Source organism: Aotus nancymaae, unplaced genomic scaffold, assembly GCF_030222135.1.
Source record: "Aotus nancymaae isolate 86718 unplaced genomic scaffold, 86718_ANA_hifiasm-v0.15.2.pri h1tg000016l, whole genome shotgun sequence".
NCBI classification, from domain to species: Eukaryota; Metazoa; Chordata; class Mammalia; order Primates; family Aotidae; genus Aotus; species Aotus nancymaae.
In genome coordinates this window covers 40000001-40012378 of record NW_026988428.1, presented here as the reverse complement: position 1 = coordinate 40012378, position 12378 = coordinate 40000001, and the positions used below count along the sequence as shown (strand labels likewise).

The following is a 12378-nucleotide window of genomic DNA, read 5'->3' as shown; positions in this document are numbered from 1 at the left end:
TCTCAAAAAAAAAAAAAAATTAGCTGGGTATAGTGGCATGTACCTGTAGTCCCAGCTATTTGGGAAGCTGAGGCAGGCACGAGAATTGCTTGAACCCAGAAGGCAGAGGTTGCAGTGGGCCAAGATTATGCCGCTGCACTCCAGTCTGGGCCACAGAATGCGACTTTGTCTCAAAAAAAAAAAAAAAATTCACCAGCATGGTGGCACATATCTGTAGTCCCAGCTACTCAGGAGGCTGACATGGGAGGATCACTGGAGCTTAGGAGTTTGAGGGTGCAGTGAGCTATGATTGAGACATTGCACTCTGGTCTGGGCAAAAGAGCAAAACTCTATCTCTGAAAAATAAGTAAAATTCTTGGTTCACATCGGAAAAAAAAAACCTGGGACAAAATGAAAACCTCAAGGAATTTGTATCCTGGAAACACAGGGACTTTGCTTTGTATAAACAGATTTTGGGCCGGGCGCGGTGGCTCACAGCAGCACTTTGGGAGGCTGAGGCGGGCGGATCACTAGGTCAAGAGATGGAGACCATCCTGGTCAACATGGTGAAACCCTGTCTCTACTAAAAATACAAAAATTAGCTGGGCATGATGGCACAGTCTGTAGTCCCAGCTATTCGGGAGGCTGAGGCAGGAGAATTGCTTGAACCCAGGAGGCGGAGGTTGCAATGAGCTGAGATCACGCCATTGCACTCTAGCCTGGGTAATAAGAGTGAAACTCCATCTCAAAATAAATAAATAAATAAATAAACAGATTTGGGGCCTGTCACAGTAACTCATGCCTGTAATCCCAGCACTTTGGGAGGCCGAGGTGGGCACATCACTTGAGGTCAAGAATTTGAGACCACTAAAAAAAAAAAAAAAAAATTTAGCACCAAGGGTCGCTAAAAAAAAAAAAAAAAAAAAAAAAAAAAGAATTTGAAACCAGCCTGGCCAACATGGTGAAACCTGTGTCTACTAAAAATACAAAAGTTAGCCGGGCGTGGTGGTGCGCCAGCTTCTTGGGAGGCTGAGGTGGAAGAATCGCTTGAACCCGGGAGGTGGAGGTTGCAGTGAGCTGAGATTGCGCCATTGCACTCCAGCCTAGGCAACAGGAGTAAAACTGTCTCAGAAACAAACAAAACGGATTTTGTACTAGAACCTTCCTATAATCCTAGTTGCTACAACTTAAAATTCTGTCATAACTGGACTTGACAGATGCAATAGTAAGACCGGGCGTAGTGACTCACACCTTTAATCCCAGCACTTTGGGAGGCCTGGGCAGGTGGATCACGAGGTCAGGAGTTCAAAACCAGCCTTGCCGAGATGGTGAAACCCCGTCTCTACTAAAAATACAAAAAATTAGTTGGGTGTGGTGGTGAGTGCCTGTAATCCAAGCTACTTGGGAGACTGAGGCAGCGAGTTGCTTGAACCCAGGACGTGGAGGTTGCAGTGAGCTGAGATCGCGTCATTGCACTCCAGCCTGGGCGACAGAGCAAGACTCTCTCTCAAAACAACAAAGATGCAGTAGTACCAATGAGACTTTCCTAAAGGGTAGTTTTGCACTCAGAGCTCTGTGCTATTATCTGTAATACTAGGTACTATCATTTGTTGAGCATTTACTATGTGTCAGACACTATGCTGAAGTTTTCATGCTATCCTCCCAGTAACACGTGTCCCCAAAATGGTTAAGCACCTTGTCCAAAGTCTTTGTTAGTAATACTAACTCGATACTCAAATCTAGATCTGCTGGACTTCAAAACTCAAGCTCCTAACATTTGGTGTGTTTGATAGTAAGTGCTTTAATGGGGCATGACCTTCAAGGGCCCCCCAGTTCATCCTATTTGACTTTTGAGTACTCACACCAAAGACTGGTTCACAGCCCTTCTTGATTGAGCTTTGGCAATTTTTTTTTAAGCAGCATCTTGCTCTGTCACCTAAGCTGGAGTGCAGTGGCTCCATCTCAGCTCACTGCAACCTCTGCTTCCCAGGCCCAAGCGATTCTCCTGCCTCAGCCTCCCAAGTAGCTAGGATAACAGGCACACATCGTGCCTGGCTAATTTTTGTATATTTTGTAAAGACAGGGTCTCACTATGTTGCCTAGGCTGATCTCGAACTCCTGAGCTCAAGAGATCCACCTACCTAGGCCTCCCAAAGTGTTGGGGCTACAGGTGTGAGTCACCGTGCCTGGCTGTCCTACTTTTCAGGAGGAAAAAATAAGAGGCTTTATTTACATAGTGCTTTGCATTTTATGAAGCTTTTCCATGTGTCTTATTTGATCCTCATAGCATCTGTCTATTCTGTAGACTTCTTGAGATAGCACTGCTTTTGGCAAACCTCTGAACTCAGGAAATGGGTCAGGAGTTTTGCCATTGCATCTTATGCTCACTCACCTTATAGCTCTTAACCACACTATAATGGAATTACCTTTTTACTTCCTGTCTCTGCCGCTAGAGTACCAGCTCCTCAAAGGCAAGGAAATATGCTGTTCACTATTGCTTTCTATTACCAATGGATAGCACATAATGGTCACTGTGTGCATGTCCAGTTAATTAGTTTTGTAATAGAAAAGACGTTGATGGGGAAAAGGCCTCTTTAGCTCTCTTGACATCCTAATACAATTCTTTCCCCATAGAACAAACAAAAGAAGAGAAAGAAGAAGAAGAAGAAGATCCTAGACCAGGCCATTGTTTCTGGTAATGTCTCATCTAGCCCAGAAGAACTGGAAGCTGTGTGGCCCGCCCTGGCTGAGCAGCTACAGTGCTATACCCAGGTAGGGGTTACAGAAACTCTGTCTTTTTTGAGAATAGTACTCAGGGTATACAGTCTGGATTTTCCACTCCCTCCACTCCCATAGCTTTGTCCATCTCTAGAATCCTGAGCTCAGCGTGGACTCCGTGGTTCCCTTTGATGCGGCCTCAGAGGTGCCGGTGGAGGAGCAGCGGGCAGAAGCCATGGTGCGGATCCAAGACTGTCTGCTGGCTGGCCAGGCCCCGCAGGCCCTGACTCTCCTGAGGTCTGCCCGGTAAGAACCCTGCCTGCTCATCTTCTTGCGCTATGCGGGAAGGAGGAAGCCATCACTGTGGTACAGGGTTCTCAGTCTTCAAAAGAGAGTTATCTCATCAAGGCGCTGGGACTCTATACCAACTGACTCCTGGGGCGTTTTGGTCGGTTTGTTGTTTTTTTGTTTGTTTGTTTGTTTTGAAATACATAAAAAAGCATAGTTAATTGAGAAGAAAATAAAGATACAGAAAATCCTCACTTGACATCATTAATAAACCGTTGGTAATTGTGACTTTGAGTGAAATGAGCTACAGTAGGTTTCTTAAAATGTTAAGAGGAGAAAACTGGTTTTGTTATACTTTGTTTCACTTAATGTGGCAGTGTCCAAGAGCCTATTGAAGATGTTAAGGGAGGACTAACTTTAATTCCACTAGCCAAAGATAAGCATCATTAACAATTTGGTGAGTAACCATCCAGAGGTTTTTTCCCTCTGTTACACATAAAAATATATATACCTTGTTTTACAAAAATGAAATACTGTACATGCTGATTTATAGTAATTTTTAACTTATAAGTATACTGTGAGCATTATTTCTTTTTATTTTTAATTTTTAAATTTTTTTATTTTTATTTATTTTTAAGACGAGGTCTCACCATGTTGGTCAGGCTGGTCTTGAACTCCTGACCTCAGGTGATCTGCTTGCCTTGGCCTCCAAAGTGGATTACAGTCCTGAGCCACCACACCCGGCCTGAGCATTATTTCTCATCAGATATATTTCTGTAATTGATAATGGCTTTAAAACACCATTGTGTGTGGCCAGGCACAGTGGCTCATGCTTGTAATCCCAGCACTTTGGGAGGTCGAGGCAGGCAGATCACAAGGTCAGGAGTTTGAGACCAGCCTGGCCAACATGGTGAAATCTCGTCTCTACTAAAAATACAAAAATGATCTGGTTATGGTGGCAGGTGCCTGTAATCTCTGGAGGCTGAGGCAGGAAAATCGCTTGAGCCCTGGAGGTGGAGGTTGCAGTGAGCCGAGACTTTGACATTGCACTCCAGCCTGGGCGACAGAGCGAGACTCCAGTCTCAAAAAAAAAAAAAAAACACCATTGTGTGAATATGTACATTTGTTCAACCAGGCGTCAAACATTTAGATTGTTTGCATTTTGTTTTTACCTGATTTTTATTGAATTGTGGCTTACGAGGAAAATTTTCCCTGGAGTCTTTGTTTCATTTGAGGTAACAGTTTGCATTCTCTTTCTGCCCAACAAAAGAAATAAATCTAAATTCCTTCTTCTACTTCAAATTATCAATTTAAAGCCAGCTTTCCCCTGGGTAAAGCCTTTTTTCTGTCTGTGCTCCAGGGAGGTGTGGCCTGAAGGAGATGTGTTTGGCTCTCAAGACATTTCTCCACAGGAAGAGATCGAGTTGCTAAAACAAATCCTCTCTGCTCCACTTCCCCGTGAGTCTCCACCCTTCACATCTATTTCCTTCTAGCTCTTTCCCAGCACCAGCATAACAGAGACTCAGTAATCCTCCCTCTGTCTATAGGGCAGCAGGGCCCAGAGGAACGAGGGGCAGAGGAAGAAGAAGAAGAGGAGGAGGAGGAGGAGGAGGAGTTGCAAGTGGTCCAGGTGTCAGAGAAAGAATTTAATTTTCTGGACTACCTGAAACGGTGCGGGCTGAGAGGGCTGAGTTGGTCCTAGAGTGGTGATTGTGTGGCTGGGAGGATGAGCTATGTCTTCCCTATGCTGACATCCTCTCGCTCCCTGTTTTGGTGCAGCTTCGCATGTTCAACTGTCGTTCGAGCCTATGTGCTGCTGCTGCGGAGTTACCAGCAGAATAGTGCTCACACTAACCATTGCATTGTGAAGATGCTGCACCGGCTGGCCCATGACCTCAAAATGGAAGCCCTGCTTTTTCAGCTGTCAGTCTTCTGCCTCTTCAATCATCTGCTTAGTGACCCTGCTGCTGGAGCCTACAAAGTGAGGGGATAACAAGGAATGGGGGTCTAGGAGGGTATGGGAACCCTCGGGTAAATAAATAATCTTCAGGAGATAGAAGATGCTGGTAGGTGTTGGCCGGGCGTGGTGGCTCACACCTATAATCCCAGCACTTTGGGAGGCCAAGGTGGGTGGGTCACGAGGTCATGAGATTGAGACTATCCTGGTCAACATGGTGAAACCCCATCTCTACTAAAAATACAAAAATTAGCTGGGCATGGTGGCGCAGCTTGTAGTCCCAGCTACTCAGGAGGCTGAGGCAGGAGAATTGCTTGAACCCAGGAGGCGGAGGTTGCAATGAGCGGAGATCACACCATCGCACTCCAGCCTGGATAACAAGAGCGAAACTCTGTCTCAAAAAAAAAAAGATGCTGGGAGGTGTCAAAGGCTGGGAGATAGGAAAACAATGAGGAAGCAGGTGGGCAGGTTAAAGGAGCTACAATGGAGAAGGACAGAAGAGTGAGTGAGGAGGGGGCAGCTAGGAACAGCTATAGAGAAAATACCTAGAGGGCCAGGGCCAGGTCTACGTTGAACCAGAGGCCTCATAGTAACCTCCTTCTCCTACAGGAGCTAGTAACTTTTGCCAAATACATCCTGGCCAAGTTCTTTGCACTGGCTGCAGTCAACCAAAAAGCCTTTGTGGAGCTGTTGTTCTGGAAGAACACAGCTGTGGTTCGAGAGATGACTGAGGGCTATGGCTCCCTGGATGACAGGTGAGGAAGTTGGCAAAGGATGGGTGGGAGTAGGGAAGGTTGATGCAGAGTCACAGAATGTCAAAGCTTTAAGAGTTTGCACGTCATTGAGTCCACTGTTTCTTTCTCTGTCATGGGTAAGAAAACAGGCCCAGGAGGTGAAATGCTTTAACTAAGGTTATCCAAGAGAGGAGCAGGGACTGCAGCCTTCTCCGTCACCAGCCTCCATAGAGGTGGTCACTGTTGGGCGCTAGGTGGTTGCCCAGAGAGAGTCTATGTACGACCTCTCCCAAACGTGCTGGGAAACCATGAGGATTTGTAGAAGTGTTTGTCCTCTTTCCCTTAGTATCTCAGCCCCTCTTCTTTCACACTTAGTCTCTTTTTCCCATAACATTCTCAGTCCCTGGTCAGAATGGTCAGGGTTCCATTGGTCCAACCTGGAAAATCTTTAGTTTGACTTTTAGTTTCTTACACGGAGAGAAAGTAAGGGGAAGGAGATACACCACAGGCCTCTGCCGGCTGGCCTCTTTCAGTTACCTGCCTCGCACTTCTTTTTCCTTTCAGAACTGATCAGAGAAGGCCTTTGGTCTCCTCTTTTTGGGCCAAGAGCCTGTATGCTCCCTTTCTCCTTTTACCATTTAGGTCTTCCAGTCGCAGAGCCCCTGCATGGAGCCCCGAAGAGGAGGCTCGTCTTCGGGAGCTATACCTCACCCATAAGGACGTGGAAGGTGAGAGGCCTTAGGATCTGGAGAGTTTGTGAGGTGGGCAGCCTGAGCTGCAGGACCTTCTTTACTGCCTCAGTCCTTCTCCACACCAGGGCAGGACGTGGTGGAAGTCATCTTGGTCCACCTGAATACTGTTCCCCGAACACGCAAGCAGATCATCCACCATCTAGTACAGCTTGGACTGGCTGACAGTGTCAAGGACTTCCAAAGGTAGAGAGGTGTATGTTCTGGAGGCTTTTGGGATGTGACATTGTGTTCACTCCCTGGGCTTCCTCTTCCACTGACATCTCCCTCATCAGGAAAGGAACCCATATTGTGCTGTGGACGGAGGATCAGGAGCTGGAGCTGCAACGGCTTTTTGAGGAGTTCCGGGATTCAGATGGTAAGTGAGGTGGAAGTTCAGGGGACCTTTGAGATGAAAGCCAAGCTATCCATTTATTTTGCTGCTGCCTTTTATTTCCAAGGAAAGATTATCCCATCCCTTCTGTTCACTTACTATATTTGTGTCATTTTTGGATGATTGAGGTACCCTCTTTCCAGAGACCTCTGATTTATTTTACTCATCTCTTTCCCCTATTTCCCTTGGGTATTCACATGCTTGCTTTTTATAGATGTCCTGGGTCATATCATGAAGAATATCACAGCCAAACGCTCACGGGCCCGAATAGTGGATAAACTTTTGGCTCTGGGGCTGGTGGCTGAGCGGCGGGAGCTGTACAAGAAACGGCGGAAGAAGTTGGCATCCTCCAGCTTGGTAACATTCTGACCCTGGCTCTGCTGGCGTGGGCCCGCTCTCCTTGAAGTGCTCTTTAGGAGCAGTCCACCCAGATTCTTCCTGCCTGAGGGTGTTCTGAGCAGGTCCTTCATGGGGGGTCAGGGTCAGGAACCAAGAGACTCCATTAAGTTCCTTGTGTGGCCTTCATTTTCATTTCCCCAACCCCCAATGAATTTTAGCCCAATGGAGCGGAGTCCCTGAAAGATTTTTGCCAGGAAAATCTGGAAGAAGAGGAAAATCTGCCAGAGGAAGAGAGTGAAGAGGAGGGAGAAGGGAGCTCAGAAACAGAACAAGTCCAGGGTAGCTCAGTCCTTTCAGCTGAAAACCTTGGTCAAAGCCTGCATCAGGAAGGTGAGGACTTTGGCTGGGAGAGATGTCTCAGGTAGAGGGCTTGGGAGTAGGGTCAAATGTAAGTTTCCCTCATTTCCTTAGGCTTTTCTACCCCCCTTCTGTGGCTCCAGAACTGCCTGATCCGAGTAGCTGATGATCGGGAAGAAGATGGTTAGTGGACAGATGATGCTTTTAGGAGGACTGGAGCCCTGGGGGCTATTGGAGACCTGGTCAGGATGGAGGACCAGTTCTTCCCTCATGTCTTCACCATATGACTGTTGACCCTGTCTTAGGCTGCTCCCAGGCAGTTCCGTTGGTGCCACTCACAGAGGAAAATGAGGAAGCCATGGAAAACGAACAGTTTCAGCAGCTGTTGCGCAAGCTAGGGGTTCGGCCCCCCGCCTCTGGGCAGGTACGTTTGCCAGTTACAGTGTCAGCCAAGGCTTGTTAGTCCTATTTCCAAATACATCTCCTCCTCCCCACTGTCATGGTGGTCCTCCTCATCGTCCTCCTTGTCATCTAGGTCCTCCTCATTGCCTTGTCATCTCTGACCAAGATTCCTGCAGCAGCCATTCTGTTAGTCTTCTTCTCCTCTCTCTAATCTCCTCTTCCCCTAAATCCATCTTCCATACTCCCCAGATTTATCTTTCTAAAATATGTTTTGATTATAGTTGTCCCTTGGTATCCGAGGAGGGAGTGGTTCCAGGACCCCCCAACAGATACCAAAATCTATGGATGCTCAAGTCCCTTTTTGTAGTATTTGTGAATAACCTATGTACATGCTCTTGTATACTTTAAGTCATTTCTAGATTACATATAATACCTATACAATGTTAAGTAAATAATTGTTATACTGTAAATGTTAGGTAAATAATTGTTATACTATATTGTATATGTATATGTATATGTATGTGTGTGTGTGTGTGTATGTGTGTATATATATATTTGTGTGTGTGTGTGTGTGTGTGTGTGTGAGACAATCTTACTCCATCTCCCAGGCTGGAGTGCAGTGGCTCGATCTCGGCTCAGTGTCGCTTCAACCTTCCAGGCTCGGGTGATCCTCCCACCTCAGCCTCCTGAATAGTTGGAACTACAGGCCCATGTCACACTCCCAGCTAATTGTTTATAGAGATGGGGTTTTGCCATGTTGCCCAGGCTGTCTATTATTATTTAATGTTGTATTTTTTGTTGTTGTTTTTTTTTTTGTTTTTTGTTTTTGTTTTTTGTTTTTTCAGAATATTGACAATCTATAGTATTTTGAATCCAAAGATTCAGAACCTGTGGATATGGAGGGTCAACTCCCGTGTCCAGAGCCCTTGATAGTTCCTTACTGCTTGCAGGACAGAATCCACAAACTCCAAATGGCATACCCATCCTTGCCCACCTTTGCAGCCTCACAGCCACGCCACTCACACACCTACTTTACATCATAGTCACCCTGGTAGGATTTTTCCTGCCTCCAAATGGTTAATCATGCCAATCCCTCTATTGGAAGGCTGGCTGCAACCGTGCACACAAGGTGACATACACACACTCCATCTGTCTTACTGATGGACCTCTACCCAGTCTTCGAGAGTCTGCTCAATTGTCACCTTGTCAGAGAAGCAGTCTCTGTTATTCTTTCAATGTATGAAGTAAAAATAATCACTTTTGCAGCTGCAATTTGTTCATTCCCCTGATACAGCCTCAATCCTGTGGTATCGGCTGGGTGCGGTAGCTCATGCCTGTAACCCCAGCACTTTGGGAGGCCGAGGCAGGCAGATCACCTGAGGTCATGAGACCAGTCTGGCCAACATGACAAAACCCTGTCTCTACTAAAAATACAAAAATTAGCCTGGTGTGGTGGCGGGCGCCTGTAGTCCCAGCTACCTGGGAGGCTGAGGCAGGAGAATTGCTTGGACCTGGGAGACTGAGGTTGCAGTGAGCTGAGATCACTTTGCCATGGCACTCCAGCCTGAGCAACCGTTCGAGACTCTGCCTCAAAAAAAAAAAAAACCCTGTAATATGGCACATTTGTTCTTTTTCCCATTGGATTGTGAGTTATTTGAAGGCAAGGATCATACCTGATTCACCTTTATATCCCCGGGATTTATATATTTATTTATTTATTCAATTAACAGCTATAGCCAGGCACAGTGGCTTATGCCTGTAATCCCAGCACTTTGGGAAACAGGTGGGAGGATCGTTTGAGACTGGCCTGGGCAACGTAGCAAGACCCTGTCTCTACAAAAAATTATGAAATAATTGCACATGGTGGTGTGTACCCCTGTGGTCCTAGCTACTCGAGAGGCTGAGGCAGGAGGATAGCTTGAGCCCAGGAGATGGAGACTACAGTGGACCATGATTGTGCCACTGCACTTCAGCCTGAGTGACAGAGGCAGACCCCTTCTCATTAAAAAAAAAAAAAAAAAAAAAAAAACCACCAAAAAAACCTATAGTTACTGGAAACCTCCTAATGTAGCAGGCACTGTGCTAGGCATTGGGAATATATTGGATAAATAAGTATTATAATAAGTAGAGTTCACATCCCTTGTGGATCTTCACCAATGTTGGGTCATATTTACTGAATGAATATCAAACTCTGGGGAACAAGAGGCTGGTCCTTTCCCTTTTCAACTTCTTGGGCCCTGTAGGAAACCTTCTGGCGAATTCCAGCCAAGCTGAGTCCCACCCAGCTCCGGAGGGTAGCAGCTTCTTTGAGTCAACCAGAGGAGGAACAGAAGCTGCAGCCAGAGCTACAGACTGAAGTCCCTGGAGAGCAAGACTCTGCTGAGGAGCACCGTAAAGAGTACCGAGCTCAAGCCCTAAGAGCTCTCTTCCTAGCCCGCAAGAAGAAAGCAGGCCTGGCATCCCCAGAGGGTAATAGTACGACAGCTATCTTCTGAGTATTAACTTGTCAGCATGTTGGTCTAGACGGCTGGCAGGGTATTTTGAGAATATGAGGATCAAGTTCCTTTTTTTGTGTCATTTACGGTCATTGCAGAGGAAGACACTGTTGTTAGTAAAGAGCAGCTGAAGGCAGCACCCAAGAAGCGACAACTGCTGGACAGTGACGAGGAACAGGAAGAAGATGAGGGCAGGAACAGAGGTAGGGAATCTGATGGGACCTTCTTTTTCTTCTCTAATCCTGAAGACAAACTCTACCAACCTCCTTACCCCTTAACATATTTAGATATTCTCTCTCTGTCTCTCACCCCTGTTGTTCCCACAGCACCAGAATTGGGAGCTCCAGGTATCCAGAAGAAGAAACGATTTCAGATTGAGGATGATGAGGATGACTGAAGAGCTAAGAAGGCTAGGGGTAGAGATAGACAGATTTTTAGATGGTGCATTTGAGTCAGAGTTGGAAGAGTCATACAGGACACAGAAACTCCTCTTACTGGACAGAGCAGTAAAATCCTGGGCTCTTCCATGGATTTAGGCTGAGAAACTTCAGCAGCAGTATTGGACTTCTCTACTATCAGTCTTTCTTTCTCCCAGTTTTTATCAGTATGCCTAGCAGCTCTCTGGAGATTTATTCCTCCTCTTCTAAGAACCATTTCTTTTGGTTATTAGAGCTCCTTAGCAAATAATAGGAGTGAGTGAAATACAGAAAGCACCCTGGACCCCTCTTACTGGTCTGTTCCTTGTGGAGGTGGGTTCCTCTTGGAGGTGGGTCACAGCACTAGGAGGAGAGCTTTATGACGTGACAGGTGGGGGGTTTTAGAAACCACTTTTAGAAGATACCGGATGCCTCTGTCCTCATTTTTTTTCCTATGATCATCCTCTAGATACCAGATAGAGCCCCATTCCTGTATTTGAGATAGGGTTGGAATATAGTACTCTAGATGATGAACATGTTTGCTTTGTGTTTGGTATTAAATTAAACATGTAAGATTAAAAGTTGGGGCCGGGCGTAGTGGCTCACGCCTGTAATCCAAGCACTTTGGAGGCCAAGGCAGGCGGATCACCTGAGGTTGGGAGTTCAAGACCAGCCTGACCAACATGGTGAAATCCCATCTTTAAATAAATAAATAAATAAATAAAAAGATTAAAAGTTTATCTCAGTCTGACTTATAAATCTGTCTAAGTTTGCCAGCCCTTTCCCTGCTGTGCTCTTCAAAGTAGAAGAACTTAAAAATTTTAGGGTTAAAAGAGACCAACAGACCAGCACGGTGGCTCAAGCCTGTAATCCCAGCACTTTGGGAGGCCAAAGCAGGCAGATCACTTGAGGTCAGGAGTTTGAGACCAGCCTGGACAAGATGGCAAAACCTTGTCTCCACTAAAAATACAAAAATTAGCCAGCCATGGTGGCACACACCTGTAATCCCAGCTCCTTGGGAGGCTGAGGCAGGAGAATCACTTGAACCCAGAAGGCAGAGGTTGCAGTGAGCTGAGCACGCCAGTGCATATGCCACGGGATGACAGAGTGAGACTCTTGTCTCAAAAAAAAAGACCAACAACCTTCCCTTTTCTTCTGCTTTTGCCCTTTCCCTGCAGAAGACACACAAAAACATTTTTACCTCTAGATCCTTTTTCTTGGGTAAATTCTTAGGATGACGAGAGTATGCAGCAGGAAGAAGGAGGAGCCACAAAGGAAGAAAAGCCAGCTTGTTGGCATGGGGCAGAGAAGAAGACAAAATCTAGGCAGGAAAAGGATGGATAAATACTGCAAATATTATGTTCTTACCCATTCTTGGAAACATCAGCTTTCTTGCTCCCTTGTGCTTCCAGCTGAGGTAGTGCAAAGGTGAGGGTCACAAAATAGCCATTCAGGTCAGGGAGGCTCCTAAATAAAGGATGGGTTTGGATTGTCCTGTTGCTTTGACTTTTTATTGTATTTTTTCATGAGCAGATGAGGATCTCCCATAGCCTCTAAAAGTGGGAGTGAAG

At 46.1% G+C, this 12378-nt stretch overlaps 1 protein-coding gene across 1 annotated transcript in view; it reads left to right on the top strand.

Annotated features, from left to right (window-relative positions):
• TIMELESS (timeless circadian regulator) overlaps positions 1 to 11547 on the top strand; it is a 34948-nt gene extending 23401 nt beyond the window's left edge. The window contains exons 14-29 of the mRNA XM_064377228.1: positions 2614 to 2751; positions 2852 to 3003; positions 4346 to 4443; positions 4533 to 4656; positions 4765 to 4966; positions 5552 to 5697; positions 6319 to 6404; positions 6494 to 6611; positions 6701 to 6783; positions 7013 to 7155; positions 7356 to 7527; positions 7609 to 7677; positions 7800 to 7918; positions 10140 to 10365; positions 10490 to 10594; positions 10718 to 11547. Of these exons, the coding sequence (XP_064233298.1) occupies positions 2614 to 2751; positions 2852 to 3003; positions 4346 to 4443; positions 4533 to 4656; positions 4765 to 4966; positions 5552 to 5697; positions 6319 to 6404; positions 6494 to 6611; positions 6701 to 6783; positions 7013 to 7155; positions 7356 to 7527; positions 7609 to 7677; positions 7800 to 7918; positions 10140 to 10365; positions 10490 to 10594; positions 10718 to 10788 (2052 nt within the window). The 3' untranslated portion in view covers positions 10789 to 11547. The remainder of the gene's footprint in view (positions 1 to 2613; positions 2752 to 2851; positions 3004 to 4345; positions 4444 to 4532; positions 4657 to 4764; positions 4967 to 5551; positions 5698 to 6318; positions 6405 to 6493; positions 6612 to 6700; positions 6784 to 7012; positions 7156 to 7355; positions 7528 to 7608; positions 7678 to 7799; positions 7919 to 10139; positions 10366 to 10489; positions 10595 to 10717) is intronic.
• The last annotated feature ends 831 nt before the right edge of the window (positions 11548 to 12378 follow it).